The 12918-nt window shown below is 41.4% G+C and overlaps 1 protein-coding gene across 2 annotated transcripts; it reads left to right on the plus strand.

Moving 5' to 3' along the window:
• Positions 1–1696: 1696 nt before the first annotated feature.
• Positions 1697–12601, plus strand: thbs1b (thrombospondin 1b). 2 transcript variants are annotated; one of them, XM_023802234.2, is made up of 23 exons: positions 1697–1913; positions 2085–2173; positions 2344–2903; positions 3012–3087; positions 3438–3527; positions 3618–3727; positions 3938–4063; positions 4799–4895; positions 5436–5609; positions 5719–5895; positions 5991–6164; positions 6270–6397; positions 6490–6642; positions 6733–6951; positions 7054–7161; positions 7608–7767; positions 7991–8109; positions 8904–9138; positions 9272–9499; positions 9597–9868; positions 9964–10061; positions 10165–10304; positions 10406–12601. In XM_023802234.2, the coding sequence occupies exons 2-23, from the start codon at positions 2110–2112 to the stop codon at positions 10411–10413; spliced, it is 3516 nt and encodes a 1171-aa protein (XP_023658002.1). In that variant the 5' UTR covers positions 1697–1913; positions 2085–2109; the 3' UTR covers positions 10414–12601. The 2 variants fall into 2 exon arrangements, with proteins under 2 accessions (XP_023658002.1, XP_023658003.1); XM_023802235.2 differs by having other exon boundaries at positions 4799–4889.
• The last annotated feature ends 317 nt before the right edge of the window (positions 12602–12918 follow it).

Genomic DNA, 12918 nt, shown 5'->3' on the forward strand with positions numbered 1-12918 from the left:
TTTGAACCCACAACCTTTGCATTGTTGGTGCAAAACTCAACATGTTTTTACAGCAGCTGCAAAATCATAGGATATTAAACTGCATCATCCATCTTCCAACCACTGATCGAATGCAGGGGGACTGTTCCAGGCAGAGGAGGGCAGGGGTAAACCTTTGATGGCATCCAGTACATCACAGGGCATCTACACATTCATACACTCAATTTGGACAAACTAACAACTTCTCTTACATTCGCTACCTGCTTATTGTCTGTTTAACTTTTCACACATTGAAGTGTTATATTGAAGAGTGTGATTTCTGCATTCCGTGAGGTCAGGTGACGGAATTGTGTCATTGTTTGTACTATCTAAGAGCACATTTTTATTGATGTAAGTCATGCAAAAGACCAACATTAATGGCTGCCCCCTCCTGCCCATCCACAGAATCTCCATGCAGTCACTAGCGCTGTATTGATCCACCACTGCATTAAGATTTATTTCAAATTCTGTAAAATATCTGCTGCTTTCCGCACCACATTCCCAGTTTATTGTCCGTACTGGACCATTGTACTGGACCATTATACTGGTTCCTTTGGAGAAGAGAAAAATTCATGTAACTGCCTGGCTGTGGAGTCTTACTCAAGTTCAGCCTGTGATTGACATGCTGGAAGTGCAGCTTACAGTGATAGATGAGTCACACATACCTTTAACCTGCTTAGAAATTCTATGGAAGTTGACAGTTGAGTGGAAAAGTGTGGGGGGGGGGGGGGGTCATTAGAGATTTGGGCCTCATGAAAGCATATGATATCGGGTCCCACCCCAGACTAATCATATTACGTTCTATTTTTTTTATGGCCCCTGTTGCTCAGGGACCCTTGGAATCATCCTAACTGTCCTCCCATTTACGGCGCCCCTGACTTCACCTGTTATCAACAAATCTGCATATCAAAGCACATTTTATTAAGTTAATAAAACTTTACAAATTTAAACGATACTTTAATAGGCCTATCATAAATACAGCATATTGTACATCTAACAAATACGACGTGCAAATATATTTGGAAGTACATACATACATACAAACATTAAAAGCATTTTCACGTTTTAGTAGTTTGAATGTATTCTTGATTTGAAGTATTAAAATTTCACTCCTCACAGAAGCTCCCCCAACGGCCTCTAACGGACTAAGGGTGAATAGCAGCGCATGGTCGGCGCTGCATCCTTCTCCGGAACCCTCTCCTGATGTGGGACTCTATTTTTTTTATAAGAACTATAAGATTGAGTAACAATGAAGCACCTTGTGACCCTAAACATCCGTTCTCTCGCTATACTTTGTAAGCTCGTTTAAATTAACTCAAGTTAAATGACTTTAACTGGGAAAGTTCTGTTATAAAATTTTCATCTGCGAAGACTGCTATGAAAGCTTACTAATATTACAATAAAATGCAAAGGAAATTTCAGACAGATGATGTACTTTTAACAGGAAGCAATGGTTTGGCGCGTTTATCTCTATAAAATATTAATCTGGTTACGGAATTTCAGCTCTGGAATGCTTCGCTTTTTTTCTTTGTCTTTTCTTCTGACGTATATGTCTCAGATATTTTACTCCGCGTTGTGAGGTAAATGCATAAGCTCGTCCCTTTTTCCTGCCAGCTTCTGATTGGTGGAGACAGGATCTTAGGAATGTCATGAAACTATTTAAATAGCACTTTGTCCTCGCTGGTTAGTTAAGTTTGAGCATCAGAAAAAAGGTCGCGCAAAGAAGGAAAAGTTATTATTATTTTTATTTTTTTTTTTATAATAAAACGCAGTACTAAATACTGCCACTTGGACTTTTTGAAGCCCAAACAGAGGCTGCGAGAACTTGAACCCTAAGGACTTTCTCTTAAATTTGGATTTACTGTTACGAGTGCTGAATTATTTTATTCGCACAGGTAGGTGGACGAATATTTTTTCATTTTGATTAATTTGCAATGAATTATATGTGTCGTTCAATTTATATTTCATATGTATTTTGTTCATATGGGTTTTGATTAATATAGGCTATTTTGAGGGTAATTAAAATATTCTTTTTAAATGTATCGTTTGAACGTTTTATTTTTCAGACATTCAAAGAAGTGAAGTCTCAGAATGAAGCGGTCGTTGCTTTTTTTGTGGTTGTTGATTCTGAGCTGTGACGGAAGCAGAGTGGCAGGTGAGAATATCAAACTTGGTAAATGAGTATAAGCGTAACTGTAACCTTCAGCGTTTTCCCCACTCCATTTACTCCAAGGGTTGGCTGTTATTATTGCATAAATCCAGTGAAATATAACAGTTTTCATTTTTCTCCTGACATGACACTAACTGTTATTTTTCGTTTTTCAGAGAGCGGAGATGATAATAGTGTATACGACTTGTTCGAGTTAGTTCGAGTTCATAAGAAGAACCATGGGGTGACCTTAGTAAAAGGACCAGATCCATACAGCCCCGCTTATAAGATTCTGAACCCGGACCTGATACCCCCACTTCCCGAGACCACCTTGAGGGACTTGATTGACTCCATACATGCAGAGAGGGGATTTCTTCTCTTGGTCACCTTCAAGCAGTTCAAGAGGACAAGGGGAAGTCTTTTGACCGTGGAAAAGACGGATGGATCCGGACCGATATTCGAAATAGTTTCGAACGGCAAGGCAAATACGTTAGACGTGGTTTATTCCACGGACAACAAGCAACAGGTGGTGTCGATAGAAGATGCAGACCTAGCGACCAGCCACTGGAAGAACATCACCCTTTTCGTGCAGGAAGACCGGGTTCAGTTGTTCGTGGGGTGCGAAGAGATCAACACCGAGGAAATGGATGTGCCAATTTACAGTATGCTAACCCATGATGTACCGGCAGTTGCGCGTCTGAGGATCGGCAAGGGGGCAGTGAAAGACAAGTTTATGGTAAGCAAATGGCAAGATGGTTAAACTTACAATGGAAATTATAAACGGAAAAATGTACCAAGATTTTTTAAAATAGATTGTACGTCTAAATACGCGTGCTTTCTACAGGGAGTGCTTCAGAACGTACGCTTTGTGTTTGGAACTACTCTGGACGCAATTCTACGAAATAAAGGATGTCAAAGTTGTAAGTATTGACTTGCAAATGCCTCAATCGTATTAGAAATTGTTTGGTCATATTAAAGAGCTTGCATTGATTTACAAGAAACTGTGAAGCCTACTAGTACTGGAGCGCTAAACCTGCGATTCCAACCACATGAGCTCAGGTTCACAGAAATAATTATTAAAGTTTTTATTACACGTGTTATTATAAGGAGACTCTGCAGTGCCTTGCATGAAATTATTTTAGTCACCCAAAATGAGTAATAAATGAGTAAATAGTTAATGAGTAATTACTAGTAAAAACGGTAATGAATGTTAACACGAGATTGTTTTAGATATCCCACTAAAACATTCCTATGTGCCTTCCCTCTCCAGCTACCTTCACTGATACTTTTACCCTGGACAACCCAGTGAATGGGTCCAGGCCAGCCATTAGGACCGACTACATTGGCCACAAAACGAAAGGTAACATACTGTACCAAGTGAGGTTTTTTTGAAGAACTAAATATGGTTAATTTCCCGAGTGAGGCTGAAGGGAATGTCTTGCCACTGCAGATCTGCAAGCTGTCTGTGGATTTTCCTGTGAGGATCTCGCCAGCATGTTTAAGGAACTCAGGGGACTTGAGGTGGTTGTCAAGCAGCTGACTAAAGATCTTCAAACAGTGGTAAGGAACCCCCCCCCCCCCCCCCCCATATGAACAAAATTGAAGGGATTTATGTACAAGGGTGTGAATGACTCTGCCTATTAACTGTGATCCATTCTAAGCCTGCCACCCAGTTTCAGCTGCATTCAGTACTGCACAGATCCAAATAACTTTATCCAGACAATTAATCCTATTTCTCCAGTAACAGTCCTTCCTTTCTGCTTTTTCCAGACCCAAAACAACAGCTTTCTGCTATCCCAGATACGTAAACACACCGGCATCTGCATCCACAATGGCATTCAGCACAAGAACAGGGAGGAATGGACAGTAGATGGCTGTACTCAGTGTACTTGCCAGGTAAGGTTCTAATTGTGTATGTGCTGGGGTACTCATCATCCTTTAAGAGCACAGGCTTTGTAATCTGGCCTGTAATTGGTTTGACAGGCAGATGGCAGAAATCCCACAATGCGACGCTGCAATTAACTCTGCAAGGGCACCTTCATTTATGTAGCTCTGACTGAGGCTCTTCTGTGACAAGGCATGTGTCTGTGCTCTCAGCAACACTTTGCTTCTAATTAGAAATCACAATGTAATTCTGCAAAGCAGCTGGACAGGGTTGTCATTCACATTAATGGTAAACTGCCGTGCAGGTTACCCAAGCTGGCCAGACGTCAGGAATTTGGCTGTTTAATTAGATGGAGCATGTAGACCGATAGCAGCACTTTGGCCTCCCTGAAAGGTCGAGGCAGCAAGGGACTGCTGACAGACCACTGCAGTGTAGGCCCTGTCATATCTGCCACCACTCAGCCACCCCCCCCCCCCCCACCACTCCCTACTGGCATGCTCACACCCCATCCCAGGTGCCCTGGCAGCAAGCAGGTGTATAGGCAGGAGATGCAGCTCTGCAGGAGTCTGTTCTACTGGTCAAAGATCACTACTTTGTTCCCAAACACAACAAACAGTCCAGCTGGAGCAAAGGGGTTTCCGCTTGATGATAAATTAGCAGTTCGGCTTTTCCGCATGCCCGTGGTAGCTGACCTGTCTGCAGACAGTCCTCCACACAGCTGCTAATTCCAGAATTTCTCTTTGCAGAACTCTGCAACCATATGTCGTGAGATTTCCTGCCCACTGATGCCCTGTGCCAATGCCACTGTTCCGGATGGAGAGTGCTGTCCTCGCTGCGGTATCCGTTAGTGCTCATGTCTATTATCCTTTCAGTAGAATTAGAGAATTACCCTTGAAAATTGACTGCTCTTGATAGACTTGGCATCTTTTTAATTTGCCAGATATATAATTACAAGTTATTGATGTTAAATATAGAACAGCAGTCATTATGTTGCATGCATATTATAGTATAAGTAAGGCTGTGATGGGCTATCAATCAAGTGTTTAATGATGCTGTATAACAGAGGTAGGATTAAATAATTTAGATGTACTCTACTGCTATAAATATTTCATTAATTCCTGGGACATATATATAAAGATATTTATTTAAGAACATCACCTTTATAATGTTTGCAAATTTATTTGTACATGATATTGCCAAAACTTTATCACTTGACTCCTTGTTGGCATCTAGGCCCTTTATATTCCACAGAACAGTCTATGGAGTGGCTTGTCTCAAGTTGCCTGTGCTAAAAGCAGCCCATTAGGGGCACGTTTTAAAAGCTTTTCTTTAAAGCTTTGGAAAGGAGGAATAGCTCACCCTTTGTCTCTCTCCCCTCTCCAGCAAGTGACTATGCTGAGGACGGCTGGTCCCCCTGGTCTGAATGGACCCATTGTTCCGTGTCCTGTGGAAGGGGCATTCAGCAGCGCGGCCGCTCCTGCGATCGCATCAATAACAACTGTGAGGGCACCTCTGTGCAGACGAGGGACTGCTATTACCAGGAATGTGACAAGAGATGTGAGTGACTTGGCCGACTCCTTATTCCCTTTTCTGCTCCCGCTACTATGGCCTTGTTCCTTTTTCTGCATGTTTTTAAATCTCCCTCTCTGGCTTGTCAACTCACCAGTCAAGCAGGATGGCAGCTGGAGCCACTGGTCTCCCTGGTCCTCGTGCTCGGTGACGTGTGGGGAGGGCGTCATCACCCGTATCCGCCTATGCAACTCACCGACTCCACAGATGGGCGGCAAGGACTGTGTGGGAAAGGGCAGGGAGACGGAGACGTGCCAGAAGCCACACTGCCCAAGTATGTAGGGGACCGACGCAAACCATGAACCGAAGAAACCATGTCCATTCTTGAATTCCTCGTATGCTGATGTCTCGGCCCTTTTGTTCCTGCAGTCAATGGCAACTGGGGACCCTGGTCTCTGTGGGACACTTGCACTGTTACCTGCGGCGGAGGTGTTCAGACGCGTGAGCGTCTCTGTAACGATCCTGCACCCAAATATGGAGGCAAGGAATGTCAAGGTGATGCTAAGGCAACACAGCTGTGTAACAAGCAGGACTGCCCCATTGGTAAGTGCTCTTACTTGCTGTATAAAATGGTATTAATTTAATAGAATATCTCAGCAGGTCGCCCGCAGAGTACAGAGTTCTAAATATCTTTGGTTTAACCCGCAGATGGCTGTCTGTCTAACCCCTGCTTTGCTGGAGCCAAGTGCAGCAGTTTCCCTGATGGCTCATGGAAGTGTGGCAGCTGTCCCACTGGCTACACTGGAGATGGAATCAACTGCAAAGACATCGATGAGGTAACTTCCATGGAGATTCAGTCATATTAATTTACGATGGATAATGACTCGAGGGAGCTCTGAAATTCAATATTGCATTTCTTTGCCCACAGTGTAATGAGGTTCCTGATGCATGCTTTGTGCACAATGGGGTCCATCGGTGCGAAAACACAGAACCAGGGTACAATTGCCTACCGTGTCCCACTCGTTATGCTGGATCCCAGCCTTTTGGCAGGGGTGTGGAGGAAGCCACTGCTAAGAAGCAGGTAAGAGCCAAATTGTTCCATTCCCGACATAGTGAAAAGCACAACCTTCTCAGACAGGACGCTGACATTGGCATTATATCCGTCTGCCAGGCCTGTGAACCTCGTAATCCTTGCGTTGATGGAAGCCACGACTGCAACAAGAATGCCCGCTGCATCTACCTGGGGCACTTCACGGAAACCATGTTTCGTTGCGAGTGCAGACCTGGCTATGCAGGGAATGGACACATCTGTGGAGAGGACACTGACCTGGATGGCTGGCCTAACGCCGATCTTGTATGTGTGGAGAATGCCACCTACCACTGCAAGAAGGTATATTTTTGAGTAAAATCCTGCTCTGTGTTCCACCGCATACGTGGTCTTGTTTGTTACATATGACTCACTCGTCGCTCACTAATTCATTTTCATTTTCAGGACAACTGTCCCAACCTTCCAAACTCAGGGCAAGAAGACTATGACAAGGATGGTGTTGGTGACGCTTGTGATAATGATGATGACAATGACAGCATTCCTGACGACAGGGTAAGACTCTTTCGGCTCATAAGAATAACATACCAGTCCCCACTAGGATCTACAACTGTTGCATAAAAGCTTGCATATAAAATTCCCAAAACTGCAGCATACTGCATCATGTCATCAAGAACAAAAGATTTAATGCCGTTAAACCCTCATAATTCACAATGTGTAACAAAACTGCAATAACAAAATAAATGAGTGGTAGTTTCATGTCGGCCATAATGCTAATTCAAGCATTAAATTCTACATACCAGTAGTTACTGCCAAGCTAAACCTGAAAGTCGCTTTCTAGTTATCCTATGCTTTCATTTTTCTTCCTATGAATAGATATCATGTGTTTTTAAATTACAAGCTTCCCATATGTCAACTTCACAAGGGTGATGGTTAGTGGGGTCAGACTTAAAAAGTAATGTTTTTTTCAGTAGTCTAAGCTATGCTTTTGTTGAAACCAGGACAACTGCCAGTTCGTCTACAACCCCAGGCAGTACGACTATGACCGCGATGATGTTGGAGATCGTTGCGACAACTGCCCATACAACAGCAACCCTGACCAAACTGACACAGACAGCAACGGGGAGGGTGACGCTTGTGCTGTGGACATTGATGGTGACGGTAAGATGTCACAGGGCTTTCTGCTACACGACATAAACAAAGTGAAGATTCAATTAAATTCAGTTCAGTTTTATTTGTATACTTCAATGTTTCAAAGCGCTTTACATTATCCTTTGTCCAAAGCCCCCAGTGAGCAAACCAGAGGTGGCATGAGATGACTGAATTTGACTTTTACATCTTTTATGGTGGTATTTAAAAGTTGTACTATCTTGATTTTTAAAAGGCATTCTGAATGAGAAGGACAACTGCCCATACGTCTACAATGTTGACCAGAGAGACACTGATCTAGATGGAGTTGGAGACCAGTGTGACAACTGCCCTCTTGAGCACAATCCAGATCAGGTGAGTGTGTATCACATTTGTGAGAAATTTGGAAAAAAAAAATCACGAATACACAGCTTGATATTATTCTATTCTTGATAATACGGTCCTTGTGTGTGATCTATAGTTCATATTTAGGTACAACATGGATGATCCATATCAGAATATTTAAAGAAAGAGATGCAAACGTAATTCCTTTGCAAATAAAAAACAAAACCGGTCGCATCTGAGTAAAAGACAAATATACAATGTAGCATTTAAAGTAGAACCATTTCTTCAAGGACAGACTTTTGGAAATTGCATAGAAGAAAACATTTGTGAAGTTCTAGTGAGCAATGCATGTTATTCACTAGTACAATACTCTAAAACCATCCTTGCACAATCTCTATGGATCAAAACTGTGCTGGGGCTTAATGAAGGGTGTCTCAGTCTTCTCATGGGACCTCCATCCGAAGTGAAAAGCAGATAAGTTCTGAAGTGTATAGGATCAGCAGAACCTACTCTGGGAGAGAGATGAACAAAATGCTCACATCTCTTCTCTTTCGTGTAATTATGAATGAATCTGTGTATAGTCCTGCCAATTTACTAACTACAAGACTTGCTGTAGAGGTACTGCTTGCATGCACTGCCACTGAACCTCAGAAGGATTTTCAAAGAACGAATAGCAGCAAGGAACCCGACTTTAAATGACTTAGACGCCTGGAGTGATGAAAGAGTCAAAAGGGAGACCTTAACCATGTTACAAGGTTTCACTGGATTAAGTATTAATGTTTTTTGTTACTTTTACTAAAATATGATTTATATCTGTCTTACAGGTCGATTCTGACTCAGACCTTGTGGGAGACAAGTGCGACAGCAACCAGGACATTGATGAAGATGGTCATCAGAACAATTTGGACAACTGTCCCTACATCCCCAATGCCAACCAAGCTGACCATGACAAAGATGGCAAGGGAGATGCCTGTGATCATGACGATGATAATGATGGAATTCCTGATGACAAAGACAACTGTAGGCTGGTGCACAATCCAGATCAGTTGGACACTGATGGTGAGTCAACCAGAAATTAAAAACTCATTCAATAAACTTCATTAATACCCACTTAAAACTCCATGTAGGATTTTGCTTGCATTAAGAAATGAAATGTATAACAATTGACCTTTCTCTTTCTTCTAACCACCAGGCGATGGCCGTGGTGAAGCTTGCAAATATGACTTTGACCAAGACAATGTTCCTGATATCTACGACGTGTGCCCGGAGAATTTCGCTATCAGCGAAACAGATTTCCGCAAATTTCAGATGGTACCCCTGGACCCCAAGGGAACATCTCAGATTGATCCCAACTGGGTGGTGCGCCATCAAGGAAAAGAACTGGTACAGACTGTCAACTGTGACCCAGGCATCGCTGTTGGTATGTTCTTCAAAGAAGAGCTGCAGTTATGGCTAAATGGTAGAGCTTCCAGTGTTTTTAGATATGTTTTAACTGTTTTATCATCTTCTACTCTTAGGTTTTGATGAGTTCAATGCTGTGGACTTCAGTGGAACCTTCTTTATCAACACTGACCGAGATGATGACTATGCTGGCTTTGTGTTTGGCTACCAGTCTAGTGCTCGCTTTTATGTGGTGATGTGGAAGCAGATTACACAAACTTACTGGTCTAGTACTCCCACCAAAGCTCAAGGATATTCAGGGCTTTCCATTAAGGTGGTCAATTCAACAACTGGACCTGGAGAACATCTGAGGAATGCTCTGTGGCACACAGGGGACACCCATGGACAGGTAGCTGACAGTTAAAAAGGAAAACTTTCATTGTTCTACAGTCCTTCAAAATAACAAAGAATGGTTAATTTATACTTTATATTCCTTTACTTTAGGTGCGTACCCTCTGGCATGACCCTAAGAATATTGGCTGGAAAGACTTTACAGCTTACAGGTGGCACTTGACTCACCGACCAAGAACAGGACACATCAGGTAAACACTAAGAAGAGATGTGTCAAGACATTTTTAAACTCACACATAGTCAGATTCTGAAAATAAATGTACTAAATATTAACTATTGTCTTTCCCATTTCAGAGTTGTTATGTATGAAGGCAAGAAAATCATGGCGGATTCTGGAAGCATCTATGACAAGACATACGCAGGTGGAAGACTAGGTCTCTTTGTCTTCTCTCAAGAGATGGTGTACTTCTCCGACCTCAAATACGAATGCAGGGGTAAGATAATCAGCATGGCTCGTCCAAAAGTTGTAATTGTAATTTTTTGCATGAAATTACGTAACACTAATATTTCTCCTTTTTATTCTGTTTTCTTTCAGACACATAAATGCACCAATGAGAGGCTTTCAGAAGAATGTACCTTTCGTTTATAAATATAATTTTACATTGTAAGCCTTGGGACCATATCCTCATTACTCTTTTCTTCTGCAACAAGTACAATGGTGGACTGAGAGCATGTGATCAACTTCAAGGTAATTTGACGTTGGGACAAACCAGCTGACTGCCAAATGAAGATTAGACCCCTCCACCAAAGGCAGGTAGAGCAGAAAATGCATTGCTTTGCTGAAAGGGAAGACAGCTCTCTCTCTCTTAAAAGGCTCTTTATCTTTCTCTGCTCTGCGTGGAAAACCCTTCCAACAGATGTCTATGCACTTCAGAACTTATCCGCTTTTCACTTCGGATGGAGGTCCCATGAAAAGACTGAGTATTGATAACCTCAGATCTGCTGTGGACTAAATTTTTAAAAAGGACAAACTTGTTTCGAGGATGAAGAAAGCAATAAGACTATTTCATATTTTTCTGGACATGGGTCAGAGACCCATTGGAGATTGTTGAGGGACAAAATGGAGTGACTGTTACCATGGAAGAGTGATTGTGTTGAGTGTGTGTGTGTGTGTATGTTTTTCACAAAGAGCCAGCTTGCCTTGTTTTCCAAAAAAGTATCACATTATAATTATGTAGCTGAAGAATGTGCTAGCTTTCTCAAAGCCTAATATGTCATTCATCTCCATTTAAAGAACCCCAGATTATTCTTTTGATTGAGAAAGAGGAACTATCATGAAATCGTCCCGTTACAAAATCCAAACCTAGTTGTTTTCGCCATTGCTGCTGTAGTAATGTGGCTGGCAGTCAACTGTTTCCTCAGTTCAGTTAACATAGTTTTCCTCAGGGCAAGATATGATTTCCTGAGTAGTTCCTCGCATTAGATAATATGAAATGGGCCTAAAAACAAGACAACGGCTGGGCCACAAATTCAGGCATTTCTGTGTCCGGGTGTTTTGGCTTTTCGACATTCAGAATTAGGTTGCATAACCAGGCATAAATGAATTTTGTCAGGCAAAATCAGGATTGGAAACACTGGACTGAGAGCCAAAATAAAATCGGCTTCTTCTGCAAAAAGTAATAGTGGAGGCAGTAAGTGGCAAGAAAAACATATGTAGAGATCAAGCTTATAAAAACAATGAAATGGAGGAAAATATTTATAGATTATTTATTGCTTTGTGTTTACTCATCATTGCTCAGAAGGAAATAGGGGCAGGGGGTGGAACAGGTGGGCCTAACTCTCAAAGCAGGCGTCCTGTCAGTCTTTGAGAAGACTGTGGTTTGTTGGATTGTAAATAGGTCCATATTTATTAAGTCTGCTCTCAATGGATAGGACAGCATTGAACTGTGATGTTCAGAATTTGTCTTTGTCTGCCATTTATTGTTAAAAAAAAACGAACAATGAGACTCCCCACTAACCAAAGTGAAACTGGAAATGGGGACTTTCATGTTTTGACCAGTCTGCAACAGACTGCATTATTATCTTGTTCCCTTTGCCTTCCCCAATCCAAAAAGACAAATAGCAAATCTAGAAGCACTGCTCCCCTGCACAGTATGTATGACCTGTGTGTCTGTACATTTCTTTACATTTCTGAGAGAAATGAAATAACAACAAAGAAAAAGTTGGATGTACAAATATTACCTCATTGTTGTTGTAGAATTGAACCAGCAACACGTAAGAGTGTCTTTCCGCAGCAGAATACAAATTGGTTAATTTCTCTATTTAGCGCTACTGTAGTGGAACACTTATTTTATGCTGTATATAGTAAAAAAATATTTTTTGTAGGAGAGAAATCCCCAACAGTAAAGATATTAAATGGGAGACTGTTTTTTATAAATATGTTGTGCTTTATATTATGTCCAATGCCTTTTAAATGGATAAATTATTAAGTTTCTCTTTGCTATTTTAAGAGGTAATTTCATACATGTGTAGATATATGCTATTTAAATAATTTATCAGGAGATGCACCAAGAGGTGGAAGCGTTTCTATCTGTATAAACTGTTTGCACACTGACGTGAGGATGTTTTGTTCTTTACCCATTTTGGTTTAAATTTCTTTCCTTTTTATACATTTAGTGATGCTTGTAAACATTTTTTTCTTGTTTTGCCATACAAAAAAGCTGTTTTTACTCATACCAGTTATTTTGTAACATACAACAGAACAATAAACAACAGTCCATAAAATGGAAAACTTCCCGAATGGGCTATTTTTTTCTGAGCTTCTGCTATTCACTTTTCCAAATCCATGTTCAGTCCCTTCATAACCACTTAAATAAAATACAGAAAGGTTCATTTGATCATTTGCAGATATTCTAAAACTAATCCAGGAGGCCTTCAAAGATTATATATCAGTATACATCATGTCAACACTTACACACTGAAAATAATGCCCAATCGCAGTGATCCTGCCCTTGAACTTGAGAGACCACAAACAGTTAGACTCCAGAGAGAATTTGCAGAGAGAATGTCATCATTTTCCAACAGAAATGCACAAGAGCACCCAACTAG

The sequence above is a fragment of the Paramormyrops kingsleyae genome, chromosome 14 (genome assembly GCF_048594095.1).
Source record: "Paramormyrops kingsleyae isolate MSU_618 chromosome 14, PKINGS_0.4, whole genome shotgun sequence".
Lineage (NCBI taxonomy): Eukaryota > Metazoa > Chordata > Actinopteri > Osteoglossiformes > Mormyridae > Paramormyrops > Paramormyrops kingsleyae.

Bases quoted from the DNA above. Each gene is read 5' to 3' on its own strand.
- thbs1b (XM_023802234.2), top strand. From the start codon at position 2,110: ATGAAGCGGTCGTTGCTTTTTTTGTGGTTGTTGATTCTGAGCTGTGAC. The intron at 9,500-9,596 runs GTATGTTCTTCA...TTCTACTCTTAG, and splicing joins TGACCCAGGCATCGCTGTTG to GTTTTGATGAGTTCAATGCT. The intron at 10,062-10,164 runs GTAAACACTAAG...TTCCCATTTCAG, and splicing joins CCAAGAACAGGACACATCAG to AGTTGTTATGTATGAAGGCA.